This window comes from Haliotis rubra, unplaced genomic scaffold, assembly GCF_003918875.1.
Source record: "Haliotis rubra isolate DU_JTF1 unplaced genomic scaffold, ASM391887v1 Scf117, whole genome shotgun sequence".
Taxonomy (NCBI): domain Eukaryota; kingdom Metazoa; phylum Mollusca; class Gastropoda; order Lepetellida; family Haliotidae; genus Haliotis; species Haliotis rubra.
The window spans coordinates 727,120-746,891 of NW_025765081.1; the positions used below are offsets into that span (position 1 = coordinate 727,120).

At 41.6% G+C, this 19,772-nt stretch overlaps 1 protein-coding gene across 1 annotated transcript; it reads left to right on the top strand.

Moving 5' to 3' along the window:
* Nucleotides 1-7,195: 7,195 nt before the first annotated feature.
* LOC124257463 (rhomboid-related protein 2-like) lies at nt 7,196-19,755 on the top strand. The gene is made up of 8 exons (XM_046691530.1): nt 7,196-7,358; nt 9,988-10,140; nt 13,278-13,429; nt 14,040-14,152; nt 16,194-16,294; nt 17,347-17,446; nt 17,721-17,816; nt 18,296-19,755. The coding sequence occupies exons 1-8, from the start codon at nt 7,266-7,268 to the stop codon at nt 18,451-18,453; spliced, it is 966 nt and encodes a 321-aa protein (XP_046547486.1). The 5' UTR covers nt 7,196-7,265; the 3' UTR covers nt 18,454-19,755.
* The last annotated feature ends 17 nt before the right edge of the window (nt 19,756-19,772 follow it).

Here is a 19,772-nt window from a genome sequence, read left to right on the forward strand (position 1 = left end):
CACTTTAAACCACAGCGACATGAGTGGAGTCCCTCTTTAAACCACAACGACATGAGTGGAGACCCTCTTTAAACCACAGCGACATGAGTGGAGTCCCTCTTTAAACCACAGCGACATGAGTGGAGTCCCTCTTTAAACCACATTGACATGAGTGGAGACCCTCTTTAAACCACATTGACATGAGTGGAGTCCCCTTTAAACCACATCGACATGAGAGGAGTCCCACTTCAAACCACAACAACAGGAGTGGAGTCCCACTTCAAACCACAGCGACTTGCTTCATATGACCTCTTGGCGTGGAAGATTTGAAATGGGAATTAAAAAGTAATTGTTACAGGCATGCCATCTCTCATGTTCATGTCTCTGAGTCAAATAGTATGGATTTTCTCATTGAATAGCCACTACTGATGAGGATGGACATATTGGGGTCGAGAGCTTGTATTGAAGTTGGGATATGTTTTGGTCAAGCTCATGACGGCCTTGAGTTGTTTGACGCAAAGCTTCTCAGCTCTACGACTGTCGTAAGTCTCTGCTAGCTCTGATATCAGTGACGTTTTCCTATCCGTCGTTTGGCATGATCACGCATGCAGTTTATGTTTACCAATAGCACCAGTGCTCATCTATTAATTGCGTTCCTTGGGTGCGTCAGGATCCGAAGAACGGAGACTGCACTGCCACATTAAGCCACAGACGGACCCGTGAAGATCCGGGTCAGAATGAGTCTTCAGTAACCCATGCCTGTTTTAAGAGGCGACTAACAGGACCGGGTGTTCAGGCTGGCTGACTTGGTTGACACATGTCATCGTACCTCAAGTGCGTAGATCGATGCTCATGCTGTTAATCACTGGACCGTCTGGTCCAGACTCGATTATTTACAGACCGCCGCCATAGCTGGAATATTGCTGAGTGCGGTGACAGTGTAAAGCTAAAGTTAAAGCGTCGTTACATCCAGCACATTCATTAACGATTGCCGACTGTCTGTAACAAAAAATATCCCCAAAAAGCATTTGACAAACCTGTTTTTGTCAGAAATTCTTTGCTTCGATTCGCGTTGATTTTGAATTCAAGGTCAAGGTCAGTTTGCACGAATTTTGTTCATATGAAGTGCATAATGATTGCAGATTTGCGCATTGCGACGAGGCTAGAAGAACTTAATTAACACGTGACCGTAACGTATAACAACTGGAATTACCTATTTGAAAGTGATACTGGATAAGGCGGCATTCGTCACCACTCGGTCTTTTCCGTAACCTCCAAGAAGACGCCTCGGTTTGTCACGGAATAACACGAGTGGGTCACGAACGGATATGGCTGGTATTCATTCACCTGTCTCAAGTAGTACCGGGAAGTGCCTATACCTAAACAACAACACTGTACAAATCAACTGGTGTGATGGGCATATCTGAAGATCATGCCTGTGTGCGAAAGTAACCACTGACCTCAAAACGTCATCACGACAACGGGCCAAATATGAGTCGACCATCCAGTCAGTCCTACAGCTGCTGTAGGCGATACTGATTTACACCATCACAAAGTCACAACCTAGTCTGTCTCACAGCCCCTGAACCACATTATTTCCCCTGAACCACATTATTTCCCCTGAACCACATTATTTCCCCTGAACCGCATTATTCCCCCTTCCGTCCAGCCTGTTCAGCAAAGTGGAAGCCCTAAATAAAGCAATTCTAGATTTTCCTAAGATTCAGGATTCTGAATCTCCGATCTCAATGGGACTCCTTTTCAATTTAAATGGAGTTATCTGTTTCTGAAAACTCATATATATTCAGAGACTAAGCGTCAGTCTAAGCCACAACCCTCCCCGTCGTGTTGAGCTATGGTTTATTACGGGTACCGCCTATTGGCCTATCTCCTATTGCCAACCAACCTAACACCACAACTATGGCCATCTCTAAGGTTACTTCGTTCTAGCCCTTACACGCGTGGGCGAAGGTATTATACCTGATAATGGTGTTAATGTGTGTATCACGAACATTCCTCATTGGACAATACGTCATAAAAAGCATTATTGCGTTACAAGTTTCGGGGCAGAGGTGTGGGATTCCCCACACCTCTGCCCCGTACAGCAATATTGGTTTTATCATTTATTATTTACAGTCAAAAAGTTTAAATGACATCTGAACTGGAATATTTGTAAAATTATGTTGTAGTTGTTTTACAACTAATAAGTGAGTTATACTGGCTTTTGCCACAATCTATCTATCATAGATTGAAATTCTTAGATAAACATTGAAAATAAAAATGGACTGTGGACACACCCTTGTCCTACTCCACATAAGCAATCAAAATACTCGGTTATGGAAGTGCTAGATATTTTAACAGAAGTTTTTATTTTAGAATACATATTTTGTAAAACCAGCAACAACATTCCATGAACCCTTTTTTTTAATAACTGAAAATCATAACAAATTTCTATTAACCGAGTCGAAAGCCTTTTTGAAATCCACATACAAACAGAAAAAAAATCTACCCCCACTTTTAGAGAGATATTTTTGCACAAGGCATTGTAAAGTAAACACATTATCCATTGTGCAATATCCCTTTCTGAATCCCACCTGTGACTCCGGAATACTGTTAAAGAAATCAGACGTTAATTGACAATGATAGACATAATCTTTCCAAACGAATCCATGAGGGATATACCTCGATAATTATCCACACAATCACACCGTCCCTTCTTACGGAGTGGAACAACCAAACCTTTACACCACTCAGCAGGAAAATTACCTGTAGATAGAATATTATTATACAAAATTAGTTGATACGGAACGAGAAGACTGCCACAACCCTGAATCATCTCGGCTAAGACACCATCCGGACCTGCCGATTTATCCAACTTAAGACCTTTTATGGCTTCTTCAATCTCTCCCTGCATAATATCAGAATTTAGTATACTGTATCATTGCCATCGTCATCAGATCAACTATCACAAAGATCATGACTATATAAAAAAACCTACATGCTCATTGAAATCACTGTTTACACTTAAATCGGTTAAAATGAAGACCCTCTGGAAATAATCGAACTAACTTTCATTACAAATCTTTGTGGCTGAACTCTCAACATTCACCTTATTAGTTAGATTACGAAGCTTTCTCCAAAATGACTTATTATCCCCAGTACGTATACTATCAACCAGCTGGCGAATACAAGACTCTTCATATGCTTCTCGACCTTCGACACAACGATGTATAACTATTCCTCAGTAGAACAGCCTTGTTCCCAGTCAAGCTGAACTCATCCAGTACACTAAACAACAATGATAATGGTATCCAATGTAGCGCTGCTCAAAAGTGCTGTTGTCCATGAGTCGTAGTTGTAGTGGGCACAAAACAAGGGAGTCTTTAGTTTTGATTTGAAGACATCAAGTGTCTGACTTGTTCCGATCTCTTCTGGCAAATTGTTCCCCAGAAATGGTCCAGCAATTGCGAAAGATCTGTCACTATAACTCTTGGTTCTGGACTGGTGCACTTTAAGCAGATGCTGAGTGGTAGATCTGGAGCTGGAGCAAGATGATAAACTGCTTTGTAGACAATTGTTAATAGCTTGAGAGTGATTCTGCACTCAAAGGGCAACCAATCTATTGACTTTAAGAGCGGAGTGACATGTCCGTATTTGCTAGCTCGATGAATACCCCTGGCTGCTGTGTCTTGTAACCTCTGAAGTCTCTCAAGTTGATGTTTGGGTAATCCATAGTGGAGAGAATCACAGTAGTCAAGCTGTGAGATAACTCGGGCTTGCATAAGCGAAGCAGAAATATCCTGACCGATATATTTTCTGACAAGCGAAATATTCCTGATATTTACATAGGCCCGTTTGTAGACGTGTTTGATATGCTCATAGAGGCTGAGAGTCGAGACAAAGTGAACCCCAAGATTTCTCGCATCTGAACTGGGAGTGATGATGCTGTCGCCAATGGTGATGGTTGGGATATTCAGTATATATGCAGTTGAGTTTGGGCACTCAATCAAGAGTTCAGTTTTTTGGTCATTTAACTTTAAATAACTTTCAGCCATCCATGTTCGTATGTCGCTGATGATGCTGGACAGCGCTGACAAGGCACAGTTGAGTGAGGAATTGTTGAGGGACTTGAAGGTGATGTTTTATGGTGTCATCCGCATACAAATGGTGTCATCAGCATACAAATGCAAGGCAAGTATGTGTTTTCTGGCTAAGTCACCCTTAGGGAGTGTGAGTGAGTGAGTTTAGTTTTACGCCGCACTCAGCAATATTCCAGCTATATGGCGGAGGTCTGTAAATAATCGAGTCTGGACCAGCTGAGCATGAGCATCAATCTGCGCAACTCGGAACCGATGACATGTGTCAACCAGATCAGCGAGCCTGACCACCCGATCCCGTTACTCGCCTTTTACGACAAGCATGGGTTACTGAAGGTTCATTCTAACCCGGTAGTCACCCATGGGGGCAGTGTATATCGTAAAGAGCAATGGCCCTAATAAAGCTGTATACATGGTGCAGGTATTCCAATGTTGATCTCTGACGAATACTTTCAATATCCAAATACATGGTAATGACCTTTTCAGAAAAGAAATCAGCAAAGTTATTCACAAGTTCCTCTTTTGTGTTTTTTATGGGTATACTTTGCACTTCGTCTTAAAGAGAAGTTGGTTTGAGATTTGGAAGACTTTCTTCTGTCCAGCCGCACCATCTAAAGCCTCTTTGAAGTGCTGTGCTTTGCCTGCCCAACCAGAGCGTTGACATGGTCACGTTGCTCGGGGTGTATTTGGCATCCCCGTCCTATGCATTTGACGCTTCAGTTTTCGTCGCTGGTGCTGTGCTCATCGAATATGATCATTGTACCACGATGATAGGTGTGTGTGTGTGTGTGTGTGTGTGCGTGCGTGCGTGCGTGCGTGCGTGTGCGTGCGTGCGTGCATGCGTGCGGATGTGTGAAGGGGTGGGGGTGGGGGTTGCGGCTAAAGAACGCACTAGGAGTATTAAACTATTTAATGGGAACGAATTTTGTGACTATCACGTGACACAAAACACTTCCGGTAATCCTGAACTTTATATAAATATTAAAATTATTTGTGTATCAGCTCAAACGGTATTCCAAATGTTCCTTGAAGGGAAACAACATTCCAACTTTGAAGGTGGTAATATTGAATGAAGATCCGTTTTCACAAATAGTCAACCTTTTTAAGGAACTATATGCGGAGGGATCGGACGTGACACGGTTTACAGTGAAGTTGTGACATATCACTACTCCAATGCTGCCCTGTTATATAGGCAGCAAATTAAGCGAACCAATTGAGACGCATGCCAATCTGTTTCTTTAAATAATCTGTGTGTTTGGAGAAGGTAATACTATTTACCATGAGACTCGTAACCAGATTTGAACGTGTAATACAAACACGGTATAGGCGTGAGTGAAACCAGTTACAAGAGACATACATGTAATATGGCCCTTGTCCAGGGCCACCATTTAATGGTAGACCTATCCTCTGTAGGGTGGGCGTGGGTAGACTTTGTGAGAAATACTTTTTGATGTTTGTTTTGTTCAGCCACAGGCATATACGTATGTTTATAAAACTAAATTAGAACTGCAACAACGAAATATGACAGATAATATATCTTGTTATCAACCATATACAACATAATTATATATTTAAAGAATGTTCTGCGAAATTGTTATTGTTTGCATTTGGCTTGACTTTCGGGGTGGGGGGGTGTATAAGATAATAAAACACAATCCCGTCCCAACCCACACCCTAGGGTATCAATTTTATGTCCAATACATGTGTAACATTATCATATTAACAATAACGGGGGGAAGTACCATACCTTTCCGTTTAAAGGCAGGAACACCCGTAGTCAGTCATTCCTTTCGAATGAATAAATTAGTTAGACTTTGTCCTGGTATATGTGGGCGCATCTATTGAGAATAATACGATGTTGTCTGGGCACAAGAAGCAATGCTCCAGTGGTTGTATTGTCTGTAACCTTGACCGTGTCCCACTAAACGGGGTTTTATTGTTAAAAGTCCTACGATGGGTGACTGCGAGAGTCTGTCATGGGATGGGGAGTCAAATGTAACTGTGGAGATGAACATTATGTCAAAACTGACATTGGTGTCCCTTTGTGTATGTCCATGTATGAAGCATTCTCCCCAAACGTTTTTGGAGAAGAAATATGCTTATATATATATACAAATAGGGGCCTGATCTTTCAGAGACGGCTGGTGGAAGGGAAATGTATAGGGGGCTGTGAGGTTGATTTAATGTATATACTTACATCGCTAATTTCATGAATGTCAAGTAATCCGAACTAGTCATTGAATAACACAATGTATTGTATATTGTGTCCTCCACATTGAGTACCGTACATGGCTGTAAAACGGGGTATCTGTTGATACCCGCTTTACAATGAAATCATGAATTATCTTCACTCCAATGCTACCCGAGGTGTTATATAAGCACCCAATTTAGTGGAGCGGCCCTGTTATAGTAAGGTCTCTCATGCCCATGTAAATACACACAAAAAGTTTAAGAAACGTCGATTCTTAAATGTTTATAAAGTGAATATGTTATTTAAAACAGATTAGCATCAGTAAATGGGTTGATCTTTAATGTCTTCTGTGTTCTATATATACACGTAAAGGGCGTTTCATCCTGCGTCAGGTTGTGCAAATACATTTTAAACTCTGGATGCAAAAATCGTTTTATTAGGGGCAGTTTATAATTTATGGCTAGTGGGTGTGTGTGCGTGTGTGCGTGTGTGTGTGTGTGTGTGTGTGTGTGTGTGTGTGTGTGTGTGTGTGTGTGTGTGTGTGTGTGTGTGTGTGTGTGTGTGTGTGTGTGTGTGTGTGTATGTTCATTGTTATGGAGAAGCATTTACGCCCAAACCCCCACGCCATTATTTTAAGCATAATTTTAAAATATTGTACGACAATATGTACAAAAAAATGCTGACACCCCCTCTCCTTAAGTCGATGTGTACAGAATTGATGACCACCCACCCCACACACACACACACATCTCTCCCCAGAACAAAATTGGTGGAACCCCCCCCAACACACACACCTCCACTAGCCATTAATTATGAACGGTCCCTTACCCTCAAGCATTTCGGAGTAATTATAGCGGTAAATACGGTACCGTGTGCAAACAAACACATTAGCTGATACGCTACGATACTCACACTCCCTCGTTATACCGTCGTCTTATAAGCGTGGGTCGACTGCCTCTGTTCACAAGTCACCCGCCAGCTCTCGGAGATAGTCAGTCATGGGTTGGGGAATCAAATGCAGCTATGAAGATGATCGTTATGCTCTCGACGAAATTGACATCGGTATTGCCGAATCCGGAGGATCGTATTATGTAAGTTTATGTCAATATTTCAGTGGTAGTTGATGGATCAATAACGCATATAGTTTCAACCGTTCACTCCGGTCGTGGTATTCGAAATATGTTTGCATGTGTCAATAAGCCAAAGGTAGTTGTGATCAAACGTGGTAGTTTAACCTATTCCTGTCGTTTTGGGGAAACGTGGTAGTACACAGCGTGTATGTTTAAAATGACAGTTTAGCTGTTGCCCTATAGTGTACCTTGTCCATATCATAAATCGATCGCTTTGACAGTTAACAGGAAATGAGTTCAGTTCGTTGTAATGTCAGGAACCTGTATAAGATTAAACCAATGCCCATACACCTTAAACAATACCATTTTTCAGAGTTCCTTATCTTATAGAATCGTTCCTTCTATTTATGTCTCTATTCAATTCACAATACCTGATAAACCAAGTGCGTAATAACGAAATATCTGTTCATGATGATTCCTGTATAAGGACATATGGAGATTCCTTGCCCATAATTCGTATATATTGAATACAAAGTATGTGAGTTATCGCTTTTTGCGTTTCTGATTGAATTTGAGAGTTATAGATCAATACCTGAATAAACCAATATAACTCGGGACTACTTTCTCAAAGGGGATTCCCCGTGTTTCACAATCTGCGATAACTGAGACAATGTCCGGAAATAGCATCGGAAATCCCGAGTATCGAACGGCCTATAATTAGATCTGAATAATCAGTCAATAAATTTGTGTAATGTGTGAGAAATAGACTTTAATATCGAGTAGGTAATCAGTTGTTTTAAAGAATTAATCAGTTGTTTAATTATTTTAACAAGATGGAATAAAATTAAATAGGAACCAAGTGACCTTCTTCATTTTCCTGAAACTGCAGTTATTTAGATTTGCCACGCATTATAGACTTGCATTGGTTGTATTGGAAATGTTTGTCCTAGGATCTAGAAAACCCTGACCTCACGACCTCGTTAGGAATCGATGTGGCGCCCGTTGTTTTGTGTGAACATTAATAACATGGAATGGCCTATCACGTTACACTCAGTTTCATGTCGGCGGTCTGGAAATAATTGAGTCCGGGCCAGACAATCCAGTGATCAACAGCAAGAGCATCGATCTACGCAACTTGGATTCAGTGACATTTGTCAACCAAAACAGCGATCCTGACTAACCGAACCCCTAGTTATGACAAGCAATTCTAACTCGGATCTAAGGGGTTCGACCTCGCTGAAATCCTCGCCTCGGTACACAGAATTAAATTATCAACGACCTTAGATTGAAGTTAAATAAATACAACTTTAATACAAATGTCTACCTCATGCAGAATGTCACCGTAGAGTTTAAGATATGAATTTGATGACAGTTTTTGAGCTGTGTACGACATATTAAAAAATGACGACGGTTTACAAGGAGAACAGCACTCCGAATATGTCATACCGTGTCAAGGGTCCAGTGTCAAGGTCGAAAGCCTGTGCTTGAATAGAAGCTACAACACTGCTGATGTCATGGCCACTTTCGACAAAGCCGCTTTCAATGCCCTCCCACTCAGTGACCGAACAAAGGACTATACTATCTCTAACTATATTTATAGATCTGATAACTCAAATTTGAATCTTAACAAAACGCGTTCAGTATGATCTGAATAAAGTTGTCATCGCATACATTTACCGTTGTAAAGTTTGCCAGTTTCGATAGCCTACCACGCCATTGTGAGGGCGCCCCCGTCTGGGACATAAATGCAGAGATGACATGCGTGTGTTGAGATAATCTTAACGCTTACACCTGTATGGACGTGAGTCATATCTGTTTGTGATAGCCGTAAAAAGTCGCGGCAACCAGTACCGTAGTTACCCAGTTTAACGCCAAAGTAATAATAAAATAATTAGTAGTTATAGTAGAGGTGCATGTTGTGTCTGAATCTCCCATTACACTGACGAATTCTTAATAGAATTATTTTTTTCTTACATATTAAAGTAGTATTAGAAGTAGTAGTAGTAGTAGTAGTAGTAGTAGTGAGTGGGTGAGTGTGGTTTTACGCCGCTTTTAGCAATATTCCAGCAAAATCATGGCGGGGGACACCCTACCCCCCCAGTAGTAGGAGTGAGTGAGTGAGTGAGTGAGTTTAGTTGTATGCCGCACTCAGCAATATTCCAGCTATATGACGGCGGTCTGAATATAATCGAGTCTGGGCAAGACAATCCAGTGATCAACAGCATGAGCATCGATCAGCGAGTAGAAGTAGTAGTAGTAGTAGTAGAAGTAGTAGTAAGTAGAGGAGGAGTGGCAGTGAGTGAGTATATTTTTGTGCCGCTTTTAGCAATATTCCAGCAATATCACGGCAGGAGACACCAGAAATTAGCTTCACACATTCTACCAATGTGGGGAATCGAACCCCTGTTTTTTGGCATGACAATCAAACGTATTTGTCACTAGGTTACCCCACCGCACCTAGTAGTAGTAGAACTAGTAGTAGTGGTAGTAGTTGTAGTAGTAGTAGTAGTAGTAGTAGTAGTAGTAGTAGTAGTAGTAGTAGTAGTAGTAGTAGTAGTAGTAGTAGTAGTAGTAGTAGTAGTAGTAGTCAACCACCTATTCCACTACATGGGACGCATGTTAACAGTTTTTTCCGTCTTATGTTGTTTAGGTCCCGGATGAGAACATGCACAAGTGCAAGAGATGCATGTTGCAGCCGTGCATCACGTTTGTGGGTTTTGGGGTGAAGAAGAGCGACTACCTGGTCAAGTGCAACTGCTGGCCCCCCGCTGTGTTCATACCTATAATCAGCCTCGTCCAGGTGAGCTTTCATATTTACAACCGTCTTCCGCTTCCATTCAAAATGAAACACGCAGTTTTGTTCATTTCGGGGGCAGAATAGCTAACCTAAACTCCATGTTTGTCTTAACTAGGGCTGACTATCCATGTAGATCATACAGATCGATAATCGTTAATTAAATATCGATCAATGATCGATAAACATCGGAGAAGTAACTTTGAGCAAAAATGCTAAAAACGTCTGAAAGAAATTACTTTATTTCACATCAGTGGTGAGTGGTGATATATATGCATGGATTACTTACAAAACACCATCCCGAACATAATTTAGAACTTTGCATAGCCATGAGCCAGGGGCTGAAAGTTGACATATTGGTACCACTCAGAGGGACCAAAAGTGTTAGTGTTTTTTATATTCCTTTATGTCTCTATATATCAAAAAAGTATGATGGACATCCCAATTTGGTAGCTCAGACTCAAAATGAGGCTAAATCTAAGATGGCCGCCAAAAACCCCAATATTTTGAAAAGATGTCAATTCCAAACTTGTAACATGAGAAACGTTCAGGAAATAGGTTGGAAATGTAAAAAAGGAGGTAAAATGGCTAATGTGATTAAACGTATTAATTGATATCAAGTTTTGTTTAATTGATAACTTTAAATCATATTTTTTCCTGATTCTCAAGAGTCATGATCAGTGTCACTCTTCGGCATGTCATGGTCCTCACATACCATGTTGTCACAAGCCTGGTTCCGACATATCACAGTGCATTTCAGTCCATTGGTAAGGCACTGACAACATGGCAGTTTAAAGACTGTTGTGTACTTGCAAAAAATGAACCAAAGAACAGCATTTGGAGCAAGAGGTCTTGTCATCCAGCAAATCTCTATCTGATCATTTTGTTCCACCCATCCATGACCATCTGTTGCCCGTGAAGTTGGATATTCAGCTTCCAGACAGTTGTTCCATATTGGAGCTTGATAGTTTGCTCTCAGGGTGTGCATAGATAGACAATCAAAGCAGGGTGCTTGAAGTGAGTTGATCAAACCTAGTGGCACAGTCCACTCATTCCCAAGTTGTTGGAAAGCCTCTTGATATCCCTTGCTGTTGAAGAAGTTTGAATGTATTGTCCGTCCCTCTGCCTCCAAAAGAACTGACAGTATAACATACAGTATATATGCGTATAGTCCTGGAAGGGTCTTGCAAACACTTTGACCAAATTAAACTGCAGCAACTTTCTTGATATCAATGAATCTTTGGCGTACCAGCTTTGGTGTAAATATTGGTTGCAATGTGAGTGCTCTTTGCTAAGGACAAGACAAATACATTCTGGGTCATCTGAGGAAATGGCAACTGATGAGGATTCCAAAGATGCACGTTTAGCATGGAACACCGTGTCTGCGTCTTTTTGCGTATTTGACAAAGATTCAACTTCAGCTGAGGTCATTCTGTAGCACTTGCTTCCACATGTCACATACGGTATTCTGTCTTCAAGTTTGGCCCTGGAATGAGGAAGCTGCCAGTCTTGAACAATGAACTGGATGATATTGGTTTTGCTTTCTGATGAAGTAAGACGCCGTCTCCACTGCCAAACAGCTAGGAGAGGAGGCATACCTTGAATTTTCTGATGAAAGACTTGAGAGCCAGACAAAGAAGTTTACGATTGTCTTCAAAAACTAAGGTTGAAAACATTTACGCATGTCAACTGTCAAAAGAAGAAGAAAGCGTCAAATACTGCAACAATCCTGAAAGAAGATCACAAGGTCTTTGACCATATGTTACTTGTCGCTCAAAGCAGGAAACTGGACATGCAAAGGCACTAGCTTTGCCCCTTGAAACAGGAAGCTACTGCATCGATGTGGTATTTGAAGTGTACCATAACAACTCCATCAAGTCAGCAGAGTAACAGTAACATTGCTTCAAGACACAAGATACGGCAGTTGAGACGGCTTCTTACTTTATCAAAGAGCAAAACCAATATCATCCAGTTCAATGTTCAAAATTGCTAAAGGTTCATTGATATCATGAAAGTTGCTGCGTCGTTGGGTGAAAGTGTTTGCAAGACAGGACTATACGCATACATACTGTATGTTATACTGTCAGTTCTTTTGGAGGCAGAGGGAAGGTCAATGCATTCAAACTTCTTCAACAACAAGGGATATGAAGAAGCTTTCCAACAACTTGGGAATGAGTGGACTGTGCCACCAGGTTTGATTGACTCACTTCAAGCATTCACATGCCACCTGTATGCCTCAAGTTCTTAAATATGGGCTGTCAATCAATTGCGCTACCACTTATTTAAGGTGAGAAAAGGGGCAATTGAATCAGGACAATTGCCACCCTGCTTTGATTGTCTATCTATGCACATCCTGAGAGCAAACTATCAAGCTGCAATATGGAACAACTGTCTGGAAGCTGAATATCCAACTTCACGGGCAACAGATGGTCATGGATGGGTGGAACAAAATGATCACATAGAGATTTGCTGGATGACAAGACCTCTTGCTCCAGATGCTGTTCTTGAGTTCATTCTTTGCAAGTGCACAACAGTCTGTAAACTGCCAAGTTGTCAATGCCTTACCAATGGACTGAAATGCACTGTGACATGTCGGAACCAGACTTGTGACAACATGGTATGTGAGGACCATGACATGCCGAAGAGTGACACTGATGATGAAGCTGACGTTTATGATGCGGAACAGTGACTATCACAAACCAATTTAAGGAACTTGAAGGTGCTCTCACTATTTGAAGTTAAAGAGCTGTCTTCAGAATAAATGAAATGATGAGTTTTCGAAAATGTTCTTTGAGCTTACAATTTCGACTCTTAAAAATCAGGAAAAAATATGATTTAAAGGTATCAATTAAACAAAACTTGATATTAATTAATACTTTTAATCATGTTAGCATTTGTACCTCCTTTTTTACATTTCCAACCTATTTGCTGAACTTTTCTCCTGATAAAAGCTTGGAATTGACATTTTTTTGAAAATATTGGGGTTTTTTGGCGGCCATCTTGGATTTAGCCTCGTTCTGTGTTTGAGCTACCAAACCGACATAACCATCATACATTTTTGATATGTAGACACAATAACAACTTCAAAAAACATAAAAGTGTTTGGTCCCTCTGAGTGGTACCGAAAAATTGTCTGGCTCATGCTCAAAATATTCGTGGTATATGCCGCTGAACTTGCCAAAACCAACACGCCAGTCACCTTCGCCAGCGGGTACCCGCACTACAGCCCTCTTATCTACCTACCAGCCAAACGCTACGAGGCCTGGAGATTCATTACCTACATGTTTATCCACAATGGGTATGTAAACTTCAGCCTTGTATCACGCAAGCAAGCATTGTCGTACATATTTGCTAACATTGTTTGGTTTGTTTGTTGTTTAACGCCGCACTCAGCAATATTCCAGCTCTGTGGCAGCGGTCTGTAAATAATCGAGTCTGGACCACACAATCCAGTGAGCAACAGCATGAGCATCGATCTGCGCAACTGAGATACGATGACATGTGTCAACCAAGTCAGCGAGTGCGGTTGGTCACCAACGTGAAAGGTGTTGTGAATCATGGCGGACTGGGATCCGAGCAGCCAATCAGGCCCCCTTCCAAAAGCTCTCGTAAGCAAAATTAAGATCTCGTAAGTTTTCTCGTAGCATTCGTACCTCCTATGTTACAGTATAGGAGGTACGAATTCTACGAGAAAAGATACGAGATCTTAGGCTTACGAGAGTTTTGTGAAACGGGGCCCTGAACGTTTTGTTCGCCTAAGGGACGTAACTCTCCCAGTAGTTATACTCTCATTCCGTCAGCCGCTGATCTCCCTGCCAATACTTCGTTATTTAATAGACTTCCGTTAGAGTATTGCTGTTGTAAACTTAAAATGCCACTCACTCAGTCATTTGCCTCTTATTTTTCAGGTGGTGGCACATTGTGAACAACCTGATATTCCAGCTGGGAATTGGGCTGTCCCTGGAGATGGTGCACAAGTGGTGGCGTGTGATGATTGTGTACCTGTGCGGCGTCATAGCGGGTATGTGTATAGTTATGTGTATAGTGATGTGTATAGTTACGTGTGTAGTTACGTGTGTGTAGAAATGTGTACATCGATGTGTATAGCGACGGTGTTAAAATGGTACGTGTACCGTAAACACTCCATTCTTTCATATTGCTAATGTTTCTATTCCGTTATGCCTCGGGAGGTAGAGAGTAACTATGGTTAGATGAACCCATGCTTGCCGTAAGAGTGAGTGAGTGAGTCAGTCAGTAGGTCAGTTAAACTTTTACGTTGCCTCATCATAAGGCAACTAACGGGATCGGGTGGTCAGTCTCGCTGACTTGGTTGACACATGCGTAGATCGATGCTTATGATGTTGATCACTGGCTTGTCTGGTCCAGAGTCGATTATTTACAGACCGCCGCCATATAGCTGGAATACTGCTGAGTGCAGCGTAAAACTAAACTAAACTCACTCACTCACTGAGGTCTTGTTCTCGAAGTTGCTCACTGGATTGTCTGGTCCATAGAGCTGGAATATTGCTAAGTACGACGTTAACTAACAAACAAACAAGCTATCAAAACATGTTTGACTGGTATATGTGTGCTTAGCATCACTGTTTCGAGATCGCATCTTGTGTATGCATCATATACAAAGTAATATTTTGGAAACATCTTGTAGGCCATATGAGTCAATGAAATATAGCGAAATTGCACACTGGAGATGCAGACTTATCCGTCTTTGGCACCAACTCGAGGGAAGTGCTCGCTCTGTGGCAGCGGTTCAGGGGTCAATCGAGTCTCACCACACAATCCAGTGAGCAACAGCATGAGCATCGATCTGCGCAACTGAGATACGATGACATGTGTCAACCAAGTCAATGAGTGCGGTTGGTCACCAACGTGAAAGGTGTTGCGAATCATGGCGACTGGGATCCGAGTAGTTAATCAGTCTCCTCTTCAAAAGCTCGTAAGTAGCATTAAGATTCAGGTCTTTTTAGAGGTATTCTGTAATTTTCTATGTTACAGTATAGGAGGTACTGAATTTCACGAGAAAAGATAACGAGCATCTTAGGCTTACGAGAGTTTTGTGAAACGGGCCCGGAACGTTTTGTTCGCCTAAGGGACGTAACTCTCCCAGTAGAAGTTATACTCCTCATTCCGTCAGCCGCTGATCTCCCCTGCCAATACTTCTGTTATTTAATAGACTTCGTTAGAGTATTGCTGTTGTAAACTTAAAATGCCACCACCTAAATATTTGGCCTCTTTATTTTTCAGGTGGTGGCACATTAGCGGAACAACCTGATATATTCCAGCTGGGAATTGGGCTGTCCCTGGAGATGGTGCACAAGTGGTGGCGTGTGATGATTGTACCTGTGCGGCGAAAATCAGCAGGGTAATATGTGTATAGTTATGTGTATAGTGATGTGTATAGATTTACGTGTAGTTACGTGTAGAAATGTGTATATCGATGCGGTATAGCGACGGTGTTAAAATGGTACGTGTACCGTAAACACTCCATTCTTTCATATTGCTAATGTTTCTATTCCGTTATGCCTCGGGAGGTAGAGAGTAACTATGGTTAGATGAACCCATGCTTGCCGTAAGAGTGAGTGAGTGAGTCAGTCAGTAGGTCAGTTAAACTTTTACGTTGCTCTACCGCTAAGGTTAAACTAACGGGATCGGGTGGTCAGTCTCGCTGACTTGGTTGACACATGCGTAGATCGATGCTTATGATGTTGATCACTGGCTTGTCTGGTCCAGAGTCGATTATTTACAGACCGCCGCCATATAGCTGGAATACTGCTGAGTGCAGCGTAAAACTAAACTAAACTCACTCACTCACTGAGGTCTTGTTCTCGAAGTTGCTCACTGGATTGTCTGGTCCATAGAGCTGGAATATTGCTAAGTACGACGTTAACTAACAAACAAACAAGCTATCAAAACATGTTTGACTGGTATATGTGTGCTTAGCATCACTGTTTCGAGATCGCATCTTGTGTATGCATCATATACAAAGTAATATATCCTGTTCCTTGTTACACCATCATCATGATTCTGAGTTTGTCTATCTTCAGGCTGCCTGCTTCATTCTGTGATAGAGCACGACTTAGCCCTGGTTGGGGCGAGTGCTGGAGCCTTTACACTTGTGGGTGCACATCTAGCTGTCGTTATCACGGTGAGTCCTATAGAGCAGTCTTTGTCCCTTGGGTGAACATCTAGCTGTCGTTATCACGGTGAGTCCTACAGAGCAGTCTTTGTCCCTTGGGTGAACATCTAGCTGTCGTTATCACGGTGAGTCCTATAGAGCAGTCTTTGTCCCTTGGGTGAACATCTAGCTGTCGTTATCACGGTGAGTCCTACAGAGCAGTCTTTGTCCCTTGGGTGAACATCTAGCTGTCGTTATCACGGTGAGTCCTATAGAGCAGTCTTTGTCCCTTAGGTGAACATCTAGCTGTCGTTATCACAATGGAGTCCCTACAGAGCAGTCTTTGTCCCTTGGGTGAACATCTAGCTGTCATTATCACGGTGAGTCCTACAGAGCAGTCTTTGTCCCTTGGGTGAACATCTAGCTGTCGTTATCACGGTGAGTCCTACAGAGCAGTCTTTGTCCCTTGGGTGAACATCTAGCTGTCGTTATCACGGTGAGTTCTACAGAGCAGTCTTTGTCCCTTGGGTGAACATCTAGCTGTCGTTATCACGGTGAGTCCTACAGAGCAGTCTTTGTCCCTTGGGTGAACATCTAGCTGTCGTTATCACGGTGAGTCCTACAGAGCAGTCTTTGTCCCTTGGGGGCACATCTAGCTGTCGTTATGAACGGTGAGTCCTATAGAACAGCGTCATCGTATCCCAAATGCTCATGATGTCTGGTCCAGACCCAATTATTTACAGATCGTGGTCACATAGCTGGAATATTGCTGAGTGCGGTGTTGAACAACAGACCAACCAACCATCCTATAGAACAGACCTTTCCTCTGGGTGCTCGTCTGGGTGAAAATGAAGAAGACAATTGACCATCAGAGGAACGAAACGCCCGGCCGGGGACTGGCTGACTGTCTGTCTTCGTGCGCAGACGGCTCGCTGCTCGGCTCGCTGCTCATGCTGTTAGTCATTTCTTCATTAGCCCATGTCTCGAATCTTCACAAACCACGACGACGTAGTTGGAATAATGTCGACAATGACGTTGTCACTAACATATCAGTCTATAGCAGATGCTATTGTTTACTTCAGAACTGGAAAGAGATGCGAATGAGATGTAACTGTGAGTGCCTCGACAAAGAACTCAAAATGCCCACTGGTCCATTTCGCCTGGCCGTCATCCTGCCTCTTGGTACGCTGAAAAGAGTTGTCGAACTTGATATCTGACAAAACATTAGATCAATATTTAAGACTGTCCAATTGAAAGTGGATTTTCTCCCCAAAAACGGTACCATTGCATTTATTCCAATACCGTCAAACTCTGATACCACTAGTACTCTCAAAAACGACATAATATCATGCGAACCAAAAACGTCCATTCTAGTTCATCTTTAAGTGCACGTGTTGTATAATAGTTCAAAAGAAACTATTTACATTAACACAAAACTATACTGTTTCTTTTTTAGTATTCTATGAAGTAGGCCGTGCCATCTATCAACATGTTATGGAAAAGGATTCCTGGAGGATCGCTGTTGGTGCCCATCTGGGAGGTATTGCGACAGGTAACCATGGTGATATATATATATGCGCCTTATTTTCCAAAGGTCCACGCAGCTTGTATACTATCTACCGAGAAATCAGTGGATGTATACGTTGCTGCAATAACACGCTTCTCGCGTAGTCTGGTTCCTGGTTTTCTTTGCGCTACGACATTTTACTGATGATACTTTGTTTCCCCATATCCAGTGTTATTTTTATCCAATTGACCAAGTTAAATTTTTGTTTTCCTATTGTAAATATTATGTTTATTTCAAACCTTTCAACAAATGTTTGGGAGGTATGTGAACACAATGTCTTAGACCCCAAAAGGTGCATGCTTCCAATTCTATGCTAAATGGGTTTAATTTGATTCAAGTGTTAATTAAATTCATGCCGTTCGATCATGCTATTTTATTTATTTTCAACAGACTTGATTGATTAAATGAACGATTAACATAAAACAACTTGTCACTTTAATATATTGATTGATTGATTTTCACAGGTATATTACTCGGAGTGCCAATCTTAAAGAACATGAAGAGGCACCCATGGGAGACAAGGCTTGGAATCGTCACCTCTGTAGTGTTCGGACTCGCAGTGCTGTTTGGAATACTGTTCAACATTTTCTACAAAGGTTACCCCGAAACCGACTGGGATTAAGGAACTCAGATTTTTTCAGTTTATTTTTATACTTAATCGAATATCTTTTTGCAGCAGAAACTATCAATTGATTTTACACTTTTGTCTTTAGACTGTTGTTATGGATTTTCTAGTATGCGTACGTGTATATAGGCTGTTTGAAGCAATGGTTATATATTTGTTATTGTGTAAAGGAGTGAGTGAGTGTGTAAGTGAGTGTGTGAGTGAACCGGGTTCAATGCTGTTTTGAACATTATTCCCGTTATATATCACAGCGTGCCAACCCGAAGTGATGCAACATTCGCCATTCTGGGAAACCAACGAGAACGGGTATATATGGAGCTCACAAAAGTAGAAACATAATCATGCGAACTTGGATTCGATCCTTGTTTAATTGAGATAGTATTGATTGCTTTTATTAGTATTATGAAATTTTGGCTCAATTGTACACGATTCAGTATACATGGGTATTTTTGCTATATTACAGATCTTCTAACATTCATATGATTTTGTTGTTCCGTAAAACCCCGTTAGTGTGAACCTCTTTTATACTGCACTCCGCCATTCCGTACTTTAACTTTGGAACACTTTCATATACAGTTGCCCACCCTCATTATTTGTTGACCCCGTTTTAGGGTCTGTAAGTCTCGCGGTGAGCTACTTCCGGTACTAAGCTGGTTCCCGACTCCTTTGCGCGTGCCAACTTGCGACATTCGAGACTGGACCCAGCTTACTTCCAAGCGTATATTCAAGAACCAGTTCTGGTTCCAAATTGCGCGACCGCCAAATATGACTTTACTAGACCGGACCAAGTGTACATCCACGCCTGACTGTCACAGCTGTCGACAGTCGTAATAGTTGGCTAATTTGGGGATGGTTAGGTCGGAAATTTGTTATTCCTGCAAGGATTATCGCCTCCTTACTGTCAACTGACAATCATCAGACCATTCGAAAAGGTATGAAACGTTGTTTGTCACCGGAAGTACTAAGGTCTCGCGAAGTGCCGTGACCTACTTACAGGCCCTATACGGAAGGTATGGATTTGATTAACTGGGTTTACGCGCGGTTTCACCTTTATTATTTATAACTTGTTTGCGGAATTTTTGTTTGTTACAATTGAAGTGTTTCTTTTTAATTTCTCATTTGTTTTGCAGTGGTTGTCACATTAAGAATTGTCCCCACCATCTATATTTTTCTAATCCAAAATCTGTTTATATATATTTTCTACAAATCAAACATATGACCAAATTGTCATGTTATACTTTGTATTGAAACTTTCGACATTATTGTTCATACTTTTGACAATAAAAGCATCTACCTTGACAGTGATCCTGTTTTGT